Raw genomic sequence first — 21,956 nt, forward strand, 5'->3', positions numbered from 1 at the left:
AGAAAATTTAGGGACTGGATATTTGTAGAGCTGAAAATTGGAGAACTAGATGATTAAGGGACTCAATAGTCGGATAACTGGAGAATTAAAGAACTGAGAAGTTAAAGAGCTAGTTCACTGGGAATTGTAGAACTTGATTACTAGAAAACTAGAGAGTAAAAAATTGATAATTGGTGAACTAGGGATTAGATTGGATTGACATTTTGATCGATTCAATTGGGATTGGAATTTGATCACTAGATGTTAGGACTGGAAATTGGAAATTGGAATCTTGATCTAAACATCGGGAACCGGGAATCTAGAACGAAGACATACCAGATACTAGAATTAGAGTACTGAAACACTGGATTTTCGGACACTGGAACTGGGTGTTGGAATTGGAGTGTCGAAATACTGGGAACAGGAATACGAGTAATGGAAAATGGAACACTGAAATACTGGTGATAGGGATACTGGACACTAGAACTGTGATACTGGAATATTGGATACTGGAACTGGATACTAGAACTGGCATAGTGAAATACTGGAATTGAAACTGGATACTGGATGCTGGAACTGGAATACTGGATTGAAACTGAATACTGGATGCTGGAACTGGAATACTGAAATTGAAACTGAATACTGGATGCTGGAACTGGAATACTGGAATTGAAACTGAATACTGGATGCTGGAACTGGAATACTAGAATACTGGATATTGGAACTGGAATACTGGATACTGGAACTGGAATATTGGAATACTGGATACTGAAACTGGAATACTGGAATACTGGATGTTACAATACTGGAATACTAGAATACTGGATATTGGAACTGGAATATTAGAATACTGGATATTGGATTCTTCTTTTGACAAGTACAGAGAAAGTCTCACTGGCTCAACCACCATTGCATCCAAGGCTCTTCCAAGCTTATGGTACCTTTCTACGGTACGATCTTCTTATAGGAACTGGGTTTACTGATGTTTATGCTTCTGGACTCTTTCTGAATTGATTTTTGCTTAAATTGGATCATTTTCACTTGATTCCTGAAGTCCTTCCCTCAGGATTAGCATGACTCCGGCGTAGTTATAGGGAGCTAGCTACACCGGGCCTCTTTCACCAAGACAGTCGCAATATTTGACTAACTGGACAATGATCGACTCTACCCAAAAGGGAAAAATGGTAAAGACACTATTTGAGGAACAGGAAGTTTCTGAAAGAATGAGCTAAAATGAACATGAATGGATTGACTGGACTGATACAAAATGATGCTCCTGACTTAATTAACATTTTGTTTGGTAAGTCTAGCCTTTCAAAGAGTAGTTTCTCAATCGATAAACACTGGACTTCTTCTTTAAAACGGCAAAGCCTCAAGGAGTTGATTACAACTCATCCAATTGCTTGGTTTCAATGCCTCCAATTTCTAGGATGACACTTGAACTCGCTTGAACTTATTTTCGATCTTCAGTCTTAATACCGGTTGTAGCATTCTTATAATGATTCTCTTACTGTAACCAAGTCACCTCTTCAGGATTTTTAACTTGGCGGACCGTGTTAGCCTTAACTTTTGCCTGAATCGTCCTTTCGGATTCTCAACTCAGCAGGCTATCCCCTTAACTTTTGCCTAAGCCGCCCTTTCGGGTTTTCAACTTAGCAGGGGAATGATCTTAAATTTTCCTAGACCACCCTTTCAGGTTTTCAGTCTAGCAGATCTTCAAACTCCGTTCTTTTTTTTCACTTTTTTGTGTTTCGGGACCTAGATCATTAATTCTGAACACTGGAAGGACTTTATAGGTATGATAGGGCTTTCAAAGAATGGCTTAAGGTTCGACAAAGATTTCGACCGAACCTGTGTACAGGTTGCCTACGTATCCCAGGGTAGGAATCAGATCGTGCGTAGTTCAAGGCGAATGCCCCTAGTTTGAAGATAAATTGTTTGAAGGTTAATTGATTTTTCTTTTTTTCTTTCTTTCTGGAATGATTGACTTTTCTTCTTTTGGAACTTGTCCCTCTATTTTTTTGGAACGATTGAATTTCTTTTCTTTTTTTGAATCGACCGAACTCGGTTTAATCGAGCTGCCTACGTACCCCAGTGTAGGGATCAGGTTTAGCGTAGTTCCGAGCGGATGCCCCTAGTTTGATGGATTTTCAAGGAAATTTCACTCAGGCTCGAAGGGTTTGCAAGCCGTTATTCTTTTGACGCTGGGTTATGATTTTGGGATTTATTCGGCCAAAGGAGGCCTTCCGATGTTCAGATTGGGAATCGATCTAGGTTACTAGAGTCCCTCTGGTACGGATTTTTTATTTATTATTATTATTATTTTCACGGAGTTTGACGGCATTTTCCGGTAAGAGATAAGGATTCTTCTTCCTTCTGGATATTGATAAGTAATTTGACTTCGACAGTGCATACTAGTTTTTTGGACATCATTTCATCCTTGAATCGGTGGCCCTTGATATTTTGATGATCACTCTGAGATGATTGCTCTTGCACTTTTCATATTGAATTTGATGGCTTTACATTGTCACTGGTGAAACCTGTGACCGGGGCCGTTGACTAGAGATATGGAAGTTGTTTCGAATCCATGCCCCTTGTATAGCATGTGATATTCACTTCATTATTTCTTGAACCTTCTATCTGGGTCTTTCTCCTGGCATTAATGGTAGCGCTTACTGGACCATCTCTTTATTCTCGAAATGGGTTTATCAATTTCTCACACTCTAATGTATTTCCAATAGGCGTTCACTGAATCAAAGTTTCAGCGCCAATGTTTATCATTTCAATTTTCTCTTTGAGAGACTGAGCTCGGCGCTCCTCCTCTTGTTTGAGCATATGCTGCAACTCAAGAGGAGTTTCGTCAGCATCTTTTTCTCATTCGCGGAGGGAGTATTATTCTCATTGTTTATTAAAGTCAGAAGCACATGTTGGAATGTATAGAGAAAGCAAGTTTTATTGAATTGAAAATGACTACATCTGATAAGACTTATCCTGAACAGACTCAGGATTTACATTCTTGACTCAAAAATAAAAGTAAGAAAAGACTCAACTGGGCTAAAAATTTATTCAAACTTTTAGAAGATTGCACTCGATAACTGGACTCGACAACATGACTGGGCTTAATTAAAATAACAAAAGGACTAAGACTGCTACAACTGTCTGGCTTTGGAGGCTCGGCAAAAACTGAATCATCATCATAACAAGTGCCTTTTAACTTCTAGTTCTTCTCTTTCACTGCAACTGAAACTGAGCTTCTCAAACCCCAAGTGTCTAAACATCATCCAGCGGCGGTACAACATGGTTATGCATAGGATTATCAACAATATTTAGCACTTGCTGAAATGGTAGCTTGCGTTCATCGATCAACTTCTGGATCACATGCCTCAGAGTTATACACTGATCAGTACTATGCCCCGATCCTCGATGAAAATCGCAGTGCTCTTCCGCCCTCCATGTCCTGAGGAGAGGATTATGAGGTTCCTTAATGCGAGGTAAATAAATATCGCCGGATTCCAATCCTTGTTGTAGTATGACAGATGGTGGAAACAGGAGAGGGGTGAATTCCCTGTTGGGCTTTTGCTGAGCTGCAATCCCTGATTGATTATATTTGAATACCATAGGAATCTGTGACGGGTTAGTCCTTGATACATTATCAACCTCAGAGATCTTAGCTAGAGTCTGTATCTTAACTTCTTTTGAATTGGGGTTACCTCTATTGTAAACTCCTTGTGCCATTGCTTCTTCAATTTGCATACCAGCATTGATGAAGTATTTAAAATCTGGATAATACTGAAGAGACATGTGATATTGGAGCTGAGAGGATATATTCTTCATAATCATCTGGATCTGTTCCTCTTCTGAGGGACACTGCATCATTTGAGCCGCTAACCTTCTCCATCTCTTGACGAAAGTTAAGAATGACTCTTTTGAGTCCTGCTTGGTTCTCTCAAGATCCTTCCTAGTTATCTCAGTTCCATCATCATATTTGAATTGCTTGATGAACTGCTCTCCAATATCCTTCCATGTCCTATAACGAGTCTTGTCTAAGACCATGAACCACCTTCTAGCGACCTTTGTCAGAGAAACCGGGAACAATTGAGCCATTTGCTCAGCAGATAGACCTTGAGGCTGGCACATGATAGTAAACATTTGCAAGTGTGTGATCGGACAACCCACACCGTCATATTTGTCAAAATCTGGCATCTGAAAGCTTGCAGGGAGACGGATTTCGGGAAACAATGTAAGATCACTTGGGTTGAAACCACCTTGGTCATGAAGCTGGATGTCTTGAACTTTCCTGGTAAGTCTTTCTAATTTCTCCATAACCGTCTTATCAACCGTGGACTGAGAAGGCTTACTGTGATCCTCGTTGTACTGTTCTTTTTCCAACTCTTCTTCAGTTTTATCCGGGATAGGGACGAACGTTGGCTGGGCTGGTGCTGCAGAAGTAGTTGTATGGTGCATGGGCTCTTTACCTTTAGAACTGGAAGGCGATGGCCCGATTTTCTCAGCAAGTTGGGCTTTGATGGCCTGATTTTCATCTTTGATCTCTTGTAATTGCTGGAGAACTAAGTCAAGAGTTTCAACAACAGTAGCGAGCGGAGGATTCTCTTGGTTTTCTGCCATGGGTGAGGAGAAAGAATGGGACGCCAGAGTTCTCACAGAGGGTGGTGGAGAGACAGATTTCCTATCCAACCATGAAGAAGTCCAAACCCAAGGAGTGGTAGACTTAGCTATGGTGCCAACTTCCTGTCATGGGAACAATGAACACGAGGTATATGAGCTTGACATTCATGGAGTGTTTCTTCTCAATGACTGAAAAAGATTGTGGAGTAAGCAAGTAATTGGGACAATAAGATGAATCCTAAAGGACCAAAACATCACAATGATGATAAAATCGTGTAAGGAAATGCCCCTAGTTCAAGGATCATGAGAGTGAACTCTGAAGGACTTAGCAAAATATTCTTGAAAAATATTGCCCTTAGAGTAAGAAGAGACTAAGGTTACAAGTACGATCAGATCATCAAGATTGCACAATCAAATGATTGAGACACAATTCCTACCAATTGAGAAAGGGAATGAAGACATAATCAAATCCCACAAGAGTTGAATGATAGACACATGATCAAAAGATGAGATTACATAGAATTGCTTTCAACGGGTAGATCAGGAATGGCTAATCCTAAGAGATCTTACGAAAGATGGGATTTATATCCTAATCCCAAAGGGAAAGTTTTTTAATCTTCGTACATTTTAACAGTGTTACCTGAAGGCATCAAACCCTAATCCTAATCTAGCGGAGTGGAGAGAGGATCTCGACTCAAGACTTTGTTAGTGTTCCTAAGAACCGATCGTAGCCATTGGAACATGGACTACGGCCTAATCTAGACACCATTGGATAAGATATCCTAATCTAAGCTCATACAGATGATGCACGTGTATTCGTATACTATATGCATGTGTGGGTTAATCTAGGGGTAAGGCCAAGAGTTCTCTTAGCGCAAATCCGTGTTCGATATACTGTACCAGTGTCCGGCGTATCAGTACGTGAACAAGAAATCCATTTACGCACCATAAAGGTACTAGGCTAAGAGTGGAATGCTTCTCTAGCACAGAGGCACCGGGTGATGAAATCCCAGTCAACCATGCTAGATAACACTCCGGGTTCCTAAAATAGGACGTATGTGCATGTGAGATCCAAGGGTTTAGATGCAAGTGACGTAAGTGTGTGCAATAAGTTTGCGCAATCTATGATGCCTTCAGGTTTCGTTAGATTAAATTTGAGTAAAATATGATGAGAAAGTAAAACAAACAAACTAATCTACCAAGCAAATAAGAGATAGAGTTTTTATGAACCAGTTAAATTAAATTCAAATGAGTTATCCTTTGAAGTTTTAATGAAGTTAGGTGGTCCCCAGCAGACTCGCCAAACTGTGGGACCCGATCCCGCGAGAGGGGTGGGGCGCGAGCCGCCACGCTCTCTCTTGGTCTCTCGTACCCATGTGAATGGCGTGTGCTTTTTATTATTGATTTTAATTACCCAACCAACCAGGCAGCAACCAAGCCATAGGGTGCGAACAAACGTGCAACCCAGTACCCATAAGGGCAGGGGTAAGCCGCCGAGCCTAGCAAGGTGTGATTTAATTCATCTTTTTCGTGAACTTGGGATCACTAAGGCAATCCGAATTCCACGCAAAAGAGAGTGACAGAGTCGCCACCTAGATGAGGGATCTAAGACTCATAATTGACCAGAAATCTAGACTCGTTACTTGGTTACGAGAACGGAAGGTATGGGGAGTTACCACCACATGCACCATTCCTGCGCAATAATCGGTCTTCAATTCCAAAAGTTAACTCTTTTGAATTTATTTTAAATGGCTCATTTAACTCTATGTTAATGTGTGAACTACATGACATGCATCATAAGATCTAATTTCAGTGTAATTCCTAAATGTGTATCTTGATTTTCTTAATTTCTTTGAATTCAATCTACGTGAAAAGTTCTCCTAAAATTCTAATTTCATGGAAAGTCCTAAGTGATTTAATTATTTTTAATTTAAGGATTAATGTACAAAACCCCACCACTTATGTGTGGAGCTGACTCGGGCTTGGTATGCCACTCAAGTATCCAAGTTGCCTACGTATCCCAGCCTCACTGGAATCAGAGTCGATCGTAGTTCGATGCACTTAAACTAAGCTACTTATGCCTAACTCATCTAGGACACCGATCTAGACTGGATTGACTGTTTCAACAGTTTAAGAGAGATTATTTAGTTCAAGTTGAGTAGCTTTTATTATCCTAGGACTTCATCTAAGATACTGTATGGTCCTAGCTAAGTGCAAGACATCCCTTAGACTAATGCAGGTTAACCTACATCCTAGGTAACTAAGCCAGTTCTATGGGAAAAGTGGGGTAACTCGTGTAACTAGATCTATGGCACGGTTACTATCCATAGCAAACGGCCGTGATGAGGCTGGACTCCTAACTCTAGGACTCCCTAAAACATAAGACACGACATGACGTAAGTGTTCCTAAAGGGCCCTAAAGGTTCCTAAAGGAATTTTGAATCCAAAAGCTCTTAGGAATTTTGAATTCTTCTGGGCTTGTTGAGACTTTTATGAGTGTTCTTGAAGCTTTTTATTATCTGAAGGTATTTAGTGTGTTTGGTAGCTTTTAAAGTTGTTTATTTAGAAGGTTTTAGTTTCACTTGAGATTTTTAGTGGTCTTTTGGTTAAAGGCTTTTAACGGATTTAGAGCGATGGTTTTTTACATGGGTAAATTTTAGATTTATGACTTTTAGGTTCGGTATATTTTAAATTAATGTCTTTTAATTTTGGTTTAGAGAATGATATTAACACAAAAATATTTTGACAATTGCACAAATTCGACAAAACCTTAACCATTTAAAGATTTAGCAAATCCAGCCCACTAAAACTGTCATAACTCTTTAACCACTTAGCCAAATTTAACGTACAAATATGCGTTGGAAGATATTTCAAAGGGCTTCAACTTTGTAGTTTACCATGTTCTGTGAATTTGTGGCTTAGTAGTTCGAAATTGGGTCACAAGATGAGCAGCCAGCACTATGGCGGGAATGATATTGGCACTAACTCATCTTCTCTTTTAATGGTTAAAGAGCCGTCAAAAGGATATTATGACTGTCAAAAGCTCTTCTAAGCCATTATATTTTCTAAAAAATTCACATTCCAATTAAAAAAAAATAGACCAGTTGGTCTTGTGCAAAACATAAGAATGGTAATATCATTGTCTTTGCTTTATTGTTTTTTTATTAAGTCTTTTATTTCCTCTTTTCTTGGATAAATATACATAGTGCCCTTGTTTGATAATAGCACTACTCATCTTGTTTAGCTCCCAACTACTGTTAGAAAAGTGACAAACAAAGAGACTGGTGCCGTTATCGAAATTCAACAGTGTGCATGTTAATCACTTTTTGCATCTACTTTCTATTGTCTTTTTAGAAGAGTGACTTATTTGCCCTCTTTTCTAGCTGAACATCTCCCTTTGTGATGCAAAAGAATAGCCATAAATATACTAAAAGGGGGTGCCCGGCTGAAGAGAAAGGGGCCGAATATATCACTTCTTCTTTTTTTTATACTCATTTCACATGTCTTCTTTTCAGTTATTTTTCTTTTGAAAATGGTTCGCGCATGTATCTCGGGATGGCTTGGGCGTGTATTTGGAAAGGTGTTTGGACATGTATTCGAATGGGTTCTGGACCGTTGTAGCGGGTATGTTTATGTGGGTGATGAGCTTTGGAAATCTGGGTTTCAATCGTCATAGATCTTGCGGCTGAATTGGCATGAATTTCATATCTGGAATTAATTTGGAAGATAAAGTTAGAGTGGGTTTTGGGGTTGGCTGCAAAAGTGGACTTTGTATTGGCTGCAAAATAGGGCTGCAAAAGTGGGTGATTGGCTGCAAAAGTGGATTCTTTGGAATGGAGTGGGCTACAAAATCAAATTTTTCAGTTTCAGAGGTTGAAGATGGGCTCATCTGCAAAAGCTGATTTGGCTGTGAAAGTGGGTTTTCAAAATTGTGTTGTCTGAGTTGATTACAAAGGTGTATCATTCATTATTAAGTTTTCTTCAAAATTCGTTTTGCCCATAAGTGTTTGAAACCCCTCTAATCTCTGGACTCAAAATCCTCCTCTAATAATTAGGCCTTCGTTGTAAATTTTATTTTAAATTGCCCATTACAGTGGATCAAGAATAGAAGTAGTATTTGAAACACAAGACTGAAACTAAAATAAAATACTATCTGGACATGATTCAAAAGCAAATTAATAGACAAAATTCATGCAAAACACTTACCTAAGGGGCTGGTTGGAGTCGACTTACAGAGAGAAGTGGAGCAAGAGATTCGACCAACAATAAAAGAATAAGAATTAATTTCTTTCTTGAGGGAGATGAAGGAAATGACACTATCGGCCAGAATAAAATTACAGGAGAGGGGCGATTTGACGAGAATCCATGAGAGAGAGAGCCTAGTGTTTTTTTTTCATCCCCCAACTAGAATGCCGTCCCTCCTCTCTTCTTCTTCTTCTTTTTTTTTATAGAGGATCCAAACAATAAGAAACTTCCCCAAATTATAGAAGCTGAGTCTCCCTAAATATCATGGCCGCTTCCTATTTTCCCAATAGAAGGAGAGCTAACTTTTTTGGATTCCTTGCTTGCTATCTCCTTCCTTTTGAATTGCTTAAAATAGAGGAAGAGATAAGTGAGCAATCTTTCTTGTCAGTAAATTAGGAGTTCCTAGAGGGGAGATATAGAGAGAGCCACCAATTCCAAACGTGGGATGATTCCAAAAAAGAGTCAACTATTTTTTTAAAATAAAGTATGTGACAAAGATCTTTCCAAAGTGGATATTTTTCCTGCAAGAATCCCAAACAGCTTGCCAAATATTAGAGGGAGAAAGTTCAACGTTAGATGCTTTCCTAAATGATAAAGTTGACACAATTAAATATTGAAAGAAGGCTGCACGTGGGATGGAGACAAGCTGCCGACATTCTTCTATGAAGGGTTTTTGCAACAGCAAAAAGGGGGTACCTCATGTAAATCAAAAGGCATTGTGAGGAAATCTCATCCATCCAATCGATGGGCTACATGCAAATAGGTTATGCCTCAAAGTTAATTCTCACTAGAATGATTTCCACCATCAATTTGACGATGCACAGTGTAAGTAGGTGGTCCTCCAAAACCATTTTCATAAAATGATATAAGCCGTTCATTTGATGAGCCATGATGCAAAATTAGTCGCGCCCCTAGCCATCTCCCTAAATCCTTTTCATCTGATGATCCAAACCGTCCAACTTATGGCCTATCGAGTGAGTGACTTAGATCATCATAATGTGGGCCCCATTCCATATTGGGCGAACTTATTTTTCTTGTAAAATTTGATCTTTGAAAACCATAGTGAACTCTACAGATGATTCGAATGTCCCTTACATGGGCCAACTTGCTCAGTCCAAATCTGACCAAAATACTCAATTCGGACCCACAAAATGGGTCCAAATTCTCTCTGGTTTTGATTGTTGCGAATAAACCTTCTCAACACTTGGCGCAAAACATGGCAAAAAAGACCGAAAAGATTGAGAAAATATAAGAGACGGTTACGAAAATGGAAAACACTAGAAAAACCGATAGGAAAATACTAAATTCTTTGTTGATTAAAGCGGAGCGAAATGGGGGTGTCTACAATATTATTGTAAGCCCAAGGGTTCCCATGAGTTCAATCATTCACCTTACCTTCTTGTTTTGATGCTAGCAAACTTAAATTGATCAGGTTTTATGGACTAATGTGTGTGGTACCCTGATCCCGCGAGAGGGGTGGGGCGCGAGCCGCCGCGCTCTCTCTCTTAGTCTCTCGTACCCACGCGATTGGCGTGTGCATTTTAATGTTGATTTGAATTAATCTTTCCTGTGAACTTGGGATCACTAAGGCAATCCGAATTCCACACGAAAGAGACTGACAGAGTCGCCACCTAGATGTGGGATCTAGGACCCGTAATTAACCAGAAATCTAGACTCGCTACCTGGTTACGAGAATGGAAGGTATGGGGAGTTATCCGCCACATGCACCATTCCTGCCCGATAATCGGTCTTCGATTCCAAAAGCTAATTCTTTTAAATTTATTTTAAATGGCTCATTCAACTCTATGTTAATGTGCGAACTAAGTGACATGCATCCTATGATCTAATTTTAATGTGAATCCTAGATGTGTATCTTGATTTATTAATTTGTCTGGATTCATTCTAAGTGAAAGTTCTCCTAGAATTCTAATTTCATGGAAAATCCTAAGTGATTTGATTAAGCATTTACAAGAAAATTAATATACAAAACACCACAATTTGTTTGTGGTGCCGACTCGCGGGTGGTATGCCATCAGACATCCAAGCTGCCTACGTACCCAAGCCTTACTGGGATCAGAGTCGACGTAGTTCGGTGCACCTAAGCTAAGCTACTTATGCCTAACTCAACTAGGACACCGACCTAGACGGGATTGACTGTTTCAACAGTTTTAGGAGAAGTTATTTAATTCAAGTTGAGGATTTTATTATCTTAGGATTTCATCTAAGATGCTATATGATTCTCATCTAAATGCAAATGGTCCCTTAGACTAATGCAGGTTTGCCTACATCCTAGTTTACTAGGCTTGTCCTAGGGAAAGATTGGGTGACTAGTGTAACTAGACCTATGGCACGGTTGCTATACATAGCAAACGTCCGTGATGAGGCTGGACTCCTAACTCTAGGACTCCCTAAAACCTAAGACTCCCTAAAACTTAGGACACGACACGACACCGGTGTTCCTAAATTGGGCTCTAAGGGTCCTTACGACGGAAACCATAATCCAATGGTTCCGAGAGACACGAGATGAATCGAGATGATGAATAGTGTGAGGGAATGGGAAAGATAGAGAAAGGTGCGACTGAACTTGGGAGTGCCAAATTGCCTACGTACCCCGTGATGGGGATCAAGCCACACGTAGTTCCACTGGCGAGGTTGCTTGGATTTTGGAAGACAGAATTGGTATTTGTATCTGGAATCGGGTTTGCATTTGAGCATTGGACTTGAGATTCAGAAACATTGATCTAGCAATGGGATTTTGGAATTGGGAATTTGCATCAAAGAATTGAGCATATAGGAATCATCAAGGGTTTGAATTTTCGGAATTCAAAGTGGGCGGGCTTATGAGATTCGGCCAAATGGATTCAGACATGCGACTCGGATTGTGTTGGGATATTACTTGGTTGGATTGGGTTAATGGTTAGGGTCAAGTGAGTCGGGTCTAAGTTAGGAGCAAACCCGAGACTAGCCATGGTCTAACTAGGAGGAAGCAGGGTACAAACCAGGGTGCGGACCAGGGTGCACCAGGGTGCGAACCAGCAGGGAATCAGGGTGCGAACCAGCAGGGGAACCAGGGTGCAACCAGCAGGGAACCTGGGTGCAACCAGCAGCGAACCTGGGTGCGAACCAGCAGGGAACCAGGGTGCGAACCAGCAGGGGAACCAGGGTGCAACCAGGAGGGAACCTGGGTGCAACCAGCAGCGAACCTGGGTGCAACCAGGGTCTAACCAGAGTGCGAACCAGCAGGGAACCAGGGTGCGAACCAATATCGAACCAGGGTGCGAACCAGTAGGGAACCAGGGTGCAACCAGCAGGGAACCAGGGTGCAACCAGTAGGGAACCAGGGTGCAACCAGCAGGAGAACCAGGGTGCGAATCAGTAGGGAACCAGGGTGCAACCAGCATCGAACCTGGGTGCAACCAGCAGCGAACCTGGGTGCAACCAGGGTCTAACCAGAGGCTAACCAGGGGGAAAACGGACCCTACATGCTTCCTAACATGGTTTTTCTTTTAAAGTAAAAGATATGCATGAAAACAGACCCTACATAGAATTGAAATAAATGCCTACCTCTTTGGAAACCCACTTTGTGTTTGATTTTTCTTTGATGTTAATTCCTTGAAGATGATTCCTTGCTTGATAATGACTGCTTTTGATATATATCACCCAACGTATAAAATCACCCGATCCGGCAAGGATGGCCGAACCCTTGAAGAGATGAGGGAGAGGGATGAATTTTCTAAGAGAGGGGTTCTTTTTTCTTCTTCTCTTGGATGGTGGGATGAGAGGGTATTTATAGGAGAATGGGATAGGAGGTTAGGTGAGGTTAGGTGGTTTTGGATGGTTAGGATGAGAGGATGAGGTTAGGTAAGGTTAGGTGGGGTTAGGTAAGGTTAGGTGAGGTTAGGTGAGGTTAGGTGAGGTTTGGATGGTTAGGATGAGAGGAGAGGTTAGGTGAGGTTAGGTGAGGTTTGGATGGTTAGGATGAGAGGAGAGGTTAGGTGGTTTTGGATGGTTAGACCCAGGTCAAGATCTGCCATTGATCTAACGATTTACGGAAATCGGGTCTCGGAATGGAATCAGGGTCCGGGCTATGAAGTGACCCTAGCTTATTTTGTCCCGATTGATGATCCGTAAAGTCAGATCAAGATATTAATGACCTAAAACATATAAATCAATGATAGAGGGGGTTCTCACATGGATTTAACACACTAATTTATTTGTTGATTAAAACAAAACAAAATGGGGTGTCTACAGATGCCCCTCTTTGGTAGAGATGACGTAGTCATTGAATACCAAAGTTAAAAATGACAGAACCATTTTGCGTAGCTTTAATCGACAAAGGACTCTCTAGACACAACGCACCTTAACATAATGCAAAACCTTAGATGAAACCCTAGAACTTGAATAATAAAAAAAACTCGATGCGGCGCCGTTCACAAACGGGCAATTAGAGAATGAGATATCATTTTCGAATGGATTCTGAAGGGAAAGGACAAAGATCGCTCTCAAACAGTTTTTAGAAGGAGATGAGACGCCGCTCACAAGCGGGTTCAACGAGGATAAGAAGCATTCCCAAATGGACTTGGATAATGAGGCACCGTTCACAAACGGCCTCAAGGAGGATAGAAAACCATTCACAGATGGACTCGAGAAATGAGGCACCGTTCACAAACGGGCTCAAGGAGAAGACAAGACCATTCACAAATGGACTCGAGAAATGAGGCACCGTTCACAAACGGGCTCAAGGAGAAGACAAGACCATTCACAAATGGACTCGAGAAATGAGGCACCGTTCACAAACGGGCTCAAGGAGGACGATACCATTCACAAATGGATTCGAGAAAAGAGGCACCATTCACAAACGGACTCAAGGATAAGACAAGACCATTCACAAATGGACTCGAGAAATGGGGCACCATTCACAAACGGGCTCAAGGAGAAGACGAGACCATTCACAAATGGACTCGAGAAATGAGGCACCGTTCACAAACGGGCTCAAGGAGAAGACGAGACCATTCACAAATGGATTCGAGAAATGAGGCACCGTTCACAAACGGGTTCAAGGAGAAGACGAGACCATTCACAAATGGACTCGAGAAATGAGGCACCTTTCACAAGAGGGCTCAAAGAGGACATGAGACCATTCACAAATGGACTCAGAAAATGAGACACCGTTCACAAACGGGTTCAAGGAGAAGACGAGACCATTCACCAATGGACTAGAGAAATGAGGCACCATTCACAAACGGGCTCAAGGAGGACATGAGACCATTCACAAATGGACTCAAAAAATGAGACACCGTTCACAAACGGGTTCAAGAAGAAGACGAGACCATTCACAAATGGACTCGAGAAATGAGGCGGCCCCCGTTCACAAACGGGCTCGAAGAATTTAGAGATATTTTATGAACTTGAATTTGACGTAGGATTGGATTTTTTATTTAATTAAGGATTTGGATTTGATAATTTTTTTTATTTTTGGAAAATGAGGTACCGTCCGCAAACGGGCTCAAGGAGAAGATGAGACCATTCACAAATGGCCTCGAGAAAAGAGGCACCGTTCACAAACGGGCTCAAAGAGGACATGAGATTTTTCGTAGGATTTGAATTTGACGTAAGATTGGATTTGTTTTTTTTTTTTTTTGAATTGGGATTTGATTTGATGAATTTTTATTATTTTTATTTATTTTTTTTGTATTTTTGGGAAATGTGGCACCGTCCGCAAACGGGCTCAAGGAGAAGACGAGACCATTCACAAACGGCCTCGAGAAATGAGGCACCTTTCACAGAAGGGCTCAAAGAGGACATGAGATTTTTCATGAACTTGAATTTGACGTAAGATTGGATTTGTTTGAATCGGGGATTGGATTTGATGAATTTTTATTTTTGGGAAATGAGGTACCGTCCGCAAACGGGCTCAAGGAGAAGACGAGACCATTCACAAATGGGCTCGAGAAATGAGGCACCGTTCACAAACGGGCTCGACGACACAAGATAGCTTTGATTGATGAATTCAACAATGAAAAATTTAGAGATTTTTATGAATTTGAATTTGACGTAGGATTGGATTTTTTGAATTGGGGATTGGATTTGATGAATTTTTGATTTTTGGGAAATGAGGTACCGTCAGCAAACGGGCTCAAGGAGAAGACGAGACCATTCACAAATGGCCTCGAGAAAAGAGGCACCGTTCACAAATGGGCTCGAAGAATTTAGAGGTTTTCATGAATTTGAATTTGACGTAGAATTGGATTTGATGAATTTTAGATTATTTTTTTTTGAACTCAATGAAATCGGGGACATTATAGATCGTGCCCAGTAAAGATATTGGAAACCAAGACTTTGACGAATGATGAGAGAACCAACCTTATGAACGAAGAACCATTAGTAACAAGGATGGATTAGGAACACTTTTATGAAACTTCAACAAGATTTTTCTCAATGAGACTGTTGGTCTTGTCTTCTGGGGATTTTGATAACTGAAACCTTGAACAAGACATTTGAGATTGGTAATTTAGAACAATGGCTCTCTCGGATATAATCATGGAAAAGTGGGATTTGCCTCTTGACAGGTGTTTAGATAAACATTTCTTGACCAGGATAGTATTTAACAAACTGGAAGGAGATTCCGAATTTTAATGGTTCGTCTTTCTGAGAAATTGGCTCAACCACCATTGCATCTGGGGCTCTTCCAAGCTTAAGGTGCCTTCCTGGGGTATGATCTTTTTACGGAAGCTGGGCTTTCTGATGTTTCTACTTCTGAACTATTCTGAGTTGATCTTCTTTGAAATGTAGCTGTTTGACTAGATTCTCGAACCCTTTCAGGTATAATTGCAGGGAGCTGCCTAGGCCGGGCCTCCTTCACCGAGACAGTTGCATCATTTGGACATATGGATGACGATTGACTCTTTTTAAATAGAAAACTTAGATAAAAGGCACTACTCAAAGGATTGAGGAGCTCTAAAGGAGTGAACATAGAATAACAACGATTGATTAACTACACTGACAGACACAGTAATGCTTCTGACTTAGTTAACGTTTTATTTGGTAAGTCTATCCTTTCAAGGAATATTTTTTTCAATTGGTAAACACTGGACTTTTTCCTTAAAACAGTAATGCCTCAATGATTTAATTACAACTCCTAGGATTGCTTAGCTCCAATGCCCCCAGTTTTGAGGATGTCACTTGAATTTGTTTGAACTTCAATTGATCTTCAGTCCTGATACCGGCTGTAACCTTCTTATAAATTTGCTTGAACTTCAGTTGATCTTCAGTCTTGATACTCGTTGTAGCCTTCTTATAATGATTCTCTTACCGTGACCAAGTTACCTCTTCAGGGTTTTTAACTTGGCGGACCGCTCTAGCCTTAACTTTTGCCTGAACCACCTTTCTAGGTTTTCGATCCAGCAGGCTATCCCCTTAGCTTTTGCCTAAGCCGCCCTTTCGGGTTTTCAACTTAGCAGGGAAATGATCTTAAATTTTGCCTAGACCGCCCTTTCAGGTTTTCAGTCTAGCAGATCTTCAAACTCCGTTCTTTTTCTTATTCATCATTTTTTTTTATTGTGTCTCGGGATCTAGCTCATTAGTTCTGAACACCAGAAGGACTTTATAGGTAGGATAGGGCTTTTCAAAGAATGGCTTAAGGTTCAACAAAGATTTCGACCGAACCTGTGAACAGGTTGCCTACATATCCCAAGGTAGGAATCAGGTCGTGTGTAGGTCAAGGCGAATGCCCCTAGTTTGAAGATAAATTGTTTGAAGGTTAATTGATTTTTTCCTTTTTTTCTTTCTTTCTGGAATGATTGACCTCTCTTCTTTTGGAACTGGTCCCTCTTTTTTTTTTTGGAACGATTAAATTTCTTTTCCTTTTTTCTTTTTTTGAATCGACCGAACTCGGTTTAACCGAGCTGCCTACGTACCCCAGTGTAGGGATCAGGTCTCGCGTAGTTCGGGGGAATGCCCCAAGTTTGATGGGTTTTCAAGAAAATTTGATTTAGGCTCGAAGGGTTTGCAAATCGGTATTCTTTTGACATTGGGTTTTGATTTTGGGATTTAATCGGCCAAAGGAGGCCTTTCGATGTTCAGATTGGGAATCGATCTAGGTTACTAGAGTCCCTCTGGTACTGATTATTTTTTTTTTTTCTCTTTTGTTTTTTTTTTTTCGCGGAGTTTGACGGCATTTCCAGGTAAGAGATAATGGATCTTCTTCTTTCAAGATTCTAATACGTGCTTTTGACTTTCATAGAGCGAAACTTGTTCTTTGACATCCTCCATCTATGGATTCGTACTCTCGATATCTGATGATCACTTTTCATTGTTTGCTCTTGAACTTTTCATCTTGAATTTGTTGGCTTTATGAATTTGAGAACCAAGGTCATTGATTGGAAATATGAAAGTTGTTTCCACTCTATGCCCCTTGTATAGCATATATCTTCTCACTTTCTTCATTTTCTTTGAGCTTTCCATCTATGTCTTGCCCCTGGTATCGGTTGTAGTTTTTCTAGACAATCTTCTTATTCTTGAAATAATTTTATCAATTCTTCACACTCTTTAGAGGGTAATGTATTTTCAATCGGCATTCACTGAATCAAAGTTTCAGTGCCAGTGTTTATCATTTCAATTTCATCTTTGAAAGGTTGGGATTGGCGCTCCTCCTCTCGTTCAAGTAATTGCTGTGACTCAAGTGGAGTTTCGTCAATTTTGTCCTCATTTGAGGAGGGAGTCTTATTTTAAGATCAGAAGCACACTTAAGAACAGACACAAGTGAACTTTTTGGAACTGACTGAAATTTTATTTAAAGAAAAGCTATTACATCAGACGACCTATCCTGAACATGCTCACGATTCACAACTCTAAATAAGAAAGAGAAACAGAAGATAACTTGCCTGGACTAGGCATTGACCTTTAACTGTAAGACCGGACTCAACAATTATACTGACCATGATGACTGACTCAACATAAAATAGTAAGTGACTAAAACTTTAACTGCTGCAACTGTTTGGCGTTGAAGGCTCGGCGAAGGCTGGTTCGTTCTGAACATCATCATGGCTGATACTTTCAATTTTGGACAATGATGACTGATTCGCATAGGGAAATGCCCCTAGCTCAATGATTCTGAGAGTGAACTCTGAAGGACTTAGCAAAATAATCTTGAAAAAGGTAGCCCCTAGAGGAGGAACAGACCAGGGGTACAAGCAAGATTGGATTATCTGGACCAGGCATGATCAGATCATGAGAACGCATAATCGAAAGATTGTGAGATTCTGCATCTGCCAGTTAGGGGATGGCATGAAGATACGATCGAATCGTATGACAGAAGAACGAAAGACGCACGATCAAAAGATTAGATGAGATAGCATAAGATTGCTTTCAACGGATAGATCATGAATGACTAATCCTATGAGATTTTTGGAAATGATGGGATTTATATCCTAACCCAAAGGGAAATTTTTTTTTTTTTTTTCACATTTTATCAGTGTTACCTGAAGGCATCAACCCTAATCCTAATCTATCGGAGTGGAGAGAGAATCTCGACTCATGCCTTTGTTCGTGTATCTAAGGACCGATCGTAGCCATTGGAAGATGGACTACGGCCTAATCTAGACACAAATAGGTAGAATATCCTAAACTAGGCTCACACACGTGATGCACATGTGTTCGTATATTACATGCATGTGTGGGTTAATCTAGGGGTAAGGCCAAGAGTTCCCTTAGCGCGAATCCATGTTCGATATACTGTACCAGTGTCCGGCGTATCAGTACGTGAACAAGGGATCCGTTTACGTACCATAAAGGTACTAGGCTAAGGGTGGAATGCTTCTCTAGCACAGAGGCACCAGGTGATGAAATCCCAGTCAACCATGCTAGATAACACTCCGGGTTCCTAAAATAGGACGTGTGTGCACGTGAGATGCAAGGGTTTAGATGCAAGTGATGTAAGTGTGTGCAATAAGTTCGCGCGATCTATGATGCCTTCAGGTTTTGTTAGATTAAGTTTGAGTAAAATGTGATGAGAAAATAAAACAAGACAAACTAATCTGACAAGTATACAAGAGATAGAGTTCTTATGAGCCAGTTAAATTAAATTCAAATGAATTATCTTTTGGAATTTTAATGAAGTTAGGTGATCCCCAGCAGAGTCGCCAGACTGTGGTACCCTGATCCCGCGAGAGGGGTGGGGCGCGAGCCGCCGCGCTCTCTCTCTTAGTCTCTCGTACCCACGCGATTGGCGTGTGCATTTTAATGTTGATTTGAATTAATCTTTCCTGTGAACTTGGGATCACTAAGGCAATCCGAATTCCACACGAAAGAGACTGACAGAGTCGCCACCTAGATGTGGGATCTAGGACCCGTAATTAACCAGAAATCTAGACTCGCTACCTGGTTACGAGAATGGAAGGTATGGGGAGTTATCCGCCACATGCACCATTCCTGCCCGATAATCGGTCTTCGATTCCAAAAGCTAATTCTTTTAAATTTATTTTAAATGGCTCATTCAACTCTATGTTAATGTGCGAACTAAGTGACATGCATCCTATGATCTAATTTTAATGTGAATCCTAGATGTGTATCTTGATTTATTAATTTGTCTGGATTCATTCTAAGTGAAAGTTCTCCTAGAATTCTAATTTCATGGAAAATCCTAAGTGATTTGATTAAGCATTTACAAGAAAATTAATATACAAAACACCACAATTTGTTTGTGGTGCCGACTCGCGGGTGGTATGCCATCAGACATCCAAGCTGCCTACGTACCCAAGCCTTACTGGGATCAGAGTCGACGTAGTTCGGTGCACCTAAGCTAAGCTACTTATGCCTAACTCAACTAGGACACCGACCTAGACGGGATTGACTGTTTCAACAGTTTTAGGAGAAGTTATTTAATTCAAGTTGAGGATTTTATTATCTTAGGATTTCATCTAAGATGCTATATGATTCTCATCTAAATGCAAATGGTCCCTTAGACTAATGCAGGTTTGCCTACATCCTAGTTTACTAGGCTTGTCCTAGGGAAAGATTGGGTGACTAGTGTAACTAGACCTATGGCACGGTTGCTATACATAGCAAACGTCCGTGATGAGGCTGGACTCCTAACTCTAGGACTCCCTAAAACCTAAGACTCCCTAAAACTTAGGACACGACACGACACCGGTGTTCCTAAATTGGGCTCTAAGGGTCCTTACGACGGAAACCATAATCCAATGGTTCCGAGAGACACGAGATGAATCGAGATGATGAATAGTGTGAGGGAATGGGAAAGATAGAGAAAGGTGCGACTGAACTTGGGAGTGCCAAATTGCCTACGTACCCCGTGATGGGGATCAAGCCACACGTAGTTCCACTGGCGAGGTTGCTTGGATTTTGGAAGACAGAATTGGTATTTGTATCTGGAATCGGGTTTGCATTTGAGCATTGGACTTGAGATTCAGAAACATTGATCTAGCAATGGGATTTTGGAATTGGGAATTTGCATCAAAGAATTGAGCATATAGGAATCATCAAGGGTTTGAATTTTCGGAATTCAAAGTGGGCGGGCTTATGAGATTCGGCCAAATGGATTCAGACATGCGACTCGGATTGTGTTGGGATATTACTTGGTTGGATTGGGTTAATGGTTAGGGTCAAGTGAGTCGGGTCTAAGTTAGGAGCAAACCCGAGACTAGCCATGGTCTAACTAGGAGGAAGCAGGGTACAAACCAGGGTGCGGACCAGGGTGCACCAGGGTGCGAACCAGCAGGGAATCAGGGTGCGAACCAGCAGGGGAACCAGGGTGCAACCAGCAGGGAACCTGGGTGCAACCAGCAGCGAACCTGGGTGCGAACCAGCAGGGAACCAGGGTGCGAACCAGCAGGGGAACCAGGGTGCAACCAGGAGGGAACCTGGGTGCAACCAGCAGCGAACCTGGGTGCAACCAGGGTCTAACCAGAGTGCGAACCAGCAGGGAACCAGGGTGCGAACCAATATCGAACCAGGGTGCGAACCAGTAGGGAACCAGGGTGCAACCAGCAGGGAACCAGGGTGCAACCAGTAGGGAACCAGGGTGCAACCAGCAGGAGAACCAGGGTGCGAATCAGTAGGGAACCAGGGTGCAACCAGCATCGAACCTGGGTGCAACCAGCAGCGAACCTGGGTGCAACCAGGGTCTAACCAGAGGCTAACCAGGGGGAAAACGGACCCTACATGCTTCCTAACATGGTTTTTCTTTTAAAGTAAAAGATATGCATGAAAACAGACCCTACATAGAATTGAAATAAATGCCTACCTCTTTGGAAACCCACTTTGTGTTTGATTTTTCTTTGATGTTAATTCCTTGAAGATGATTCCTTGCTTGATAATGACTGCTTTTGATATATATCACCCAACGTATAAAATCACCCGATCCGGCAAGGATGGCCGAACCCTTGAAGAGATGAGGGAGAGGGATGAATTTTCTAAGAGAGGGGTTCTTTTTTCTTCTTCTCTTGGATGGTGGGATGAGAGGGTATTTATAGGAGAATGGGATAGGAGGTTAGGTGAGGTTAGGTGGTTTTGGATGGTTAGGATGAGAGGATGAGGTTAGGTAAGGTTAGGTGGGGTTAGGTAAGGTTAGGTGAGGTTAGGTGAGGTTAGGTGAGGTTTGGATGGTTAGGATGAGAGGAGAGGTTAGGTGAGGTTAGGTGAGGTTTGGATGGTTAGGATGAGAGGAGAGGTTAGGTGGTTTTGGATGGTTAGACCCAGGTCAAGATCTGCCATTGATCTAACGATTTACGGAAATCGGGTCTCGGAATGGAATCAGGGTCCGGGCTATGAAGTGACCCTAGCTTATTTTGTCCCGATTGATGATCCGTAAAGTCAGATCAAGATATTAATGACCTAAAACATATAAATCAATGATAGAGGGGGTTCTCACATGGATTTAACACACTAATTTATTTGTTGATTAAAACAAAACAAAATGGGGTGTCTACAATGTGTTGCTTTGAAGTGTTGTGGCTTATACAGAAATTTCATATGTCATATCACCATTACACAACTCAACACAACACATGGCTTGCGGATCAATGAACAATGGACCAAAGAGCTTGCACATATAGTGGAGACATCATCCTTGGAAGATGTTCAAGTTAAAG

The 21,956-nt window shown here is 41.2% G+C and overlaps 1 protein-coding gene and 1 long non-coding RNA gene across 3 annotated transcripts; both read right to left on the reverse strand.

The window, feature by feature from the left end:
* Window positions 1-2,920: 2,920 nt before the first annotated feature.
* LOC143862424 (uncharacterized) lies at window positions 2,921-12,917 on the reverse strand. Of its 2 annotated transcripts, XM_077373468.1 has the most exons (3): window positions 12,415-12,917; window positions 3,690-4,728; window positions 2,921-3,572 (listed from the first exon to the last, which is right to left on the reverse strand). In XM_077373468.1, exons 2-3 carry the CDS (start codon window positions 4,603-4,605, stop codon window positions 3,250-3,252), a joined length of 1,239 nt encoding a protein of 412 aa, XP_077229583.1. In that variant the 5' UTR covers window positions 4,606-4,728; window positions 12,415-12,917; the 3' UTR covers window positions 2,921-3,249. The 2 variants fall into 2 exon arrangements, with proteins under 2 accessions (XP_077229583.1, XP_077229582.1); XM_077373467.1 differs by having other exon boundaries at window positions 2,921-4,728.
* Window positions 12,918-14,724: 1,807 nt separating this feature from the next.
* On the reverse strand, window positions 14,725-21,612 carry LOC143862695 (uncharacterized). The gene is made up of 2 exons (XR_013240435.1): window positions 21,110-21,612; window positions 14,725-17,961 (listed from the first exon to the last, which is right to left on the reverse strand). It is a non-coding gene; the product is annotated as an uncharacterized LOC143862695 (long non-coding RNA).
* Between the last annotated feature and the right edge of the window lie 344 nt (window positions 21,613-21,956).

Source organism: Tasmannia lanceolata, unplaced genomic scaffold (genome assembly GCF_043159265.1).
Source record: "Tasmannia lanceolata isolate RefF3 unplaced genomic scaffold, GAP_Taslan_0.1 ptg000037l, whole genome shotgun sequence".
In the NCBI taxonomy this organism is placed as follows: domain Eukaryota; kingdom Viridiplantae; phylum Streptophyta; class Magnoliopsida; order Canellales; family Winteraceae; genus Tasmannia; species Tasmannia lanceolata.

Coding starts and splice junctions, on each gene's coding strand:
- LOC143862424 (XM_077373467.1), bottom strand. CDS start 4,605: ATGGCAGAAAACCAAGAGAATCCTCCGCTCGCTACTGTTGTTGAAACT.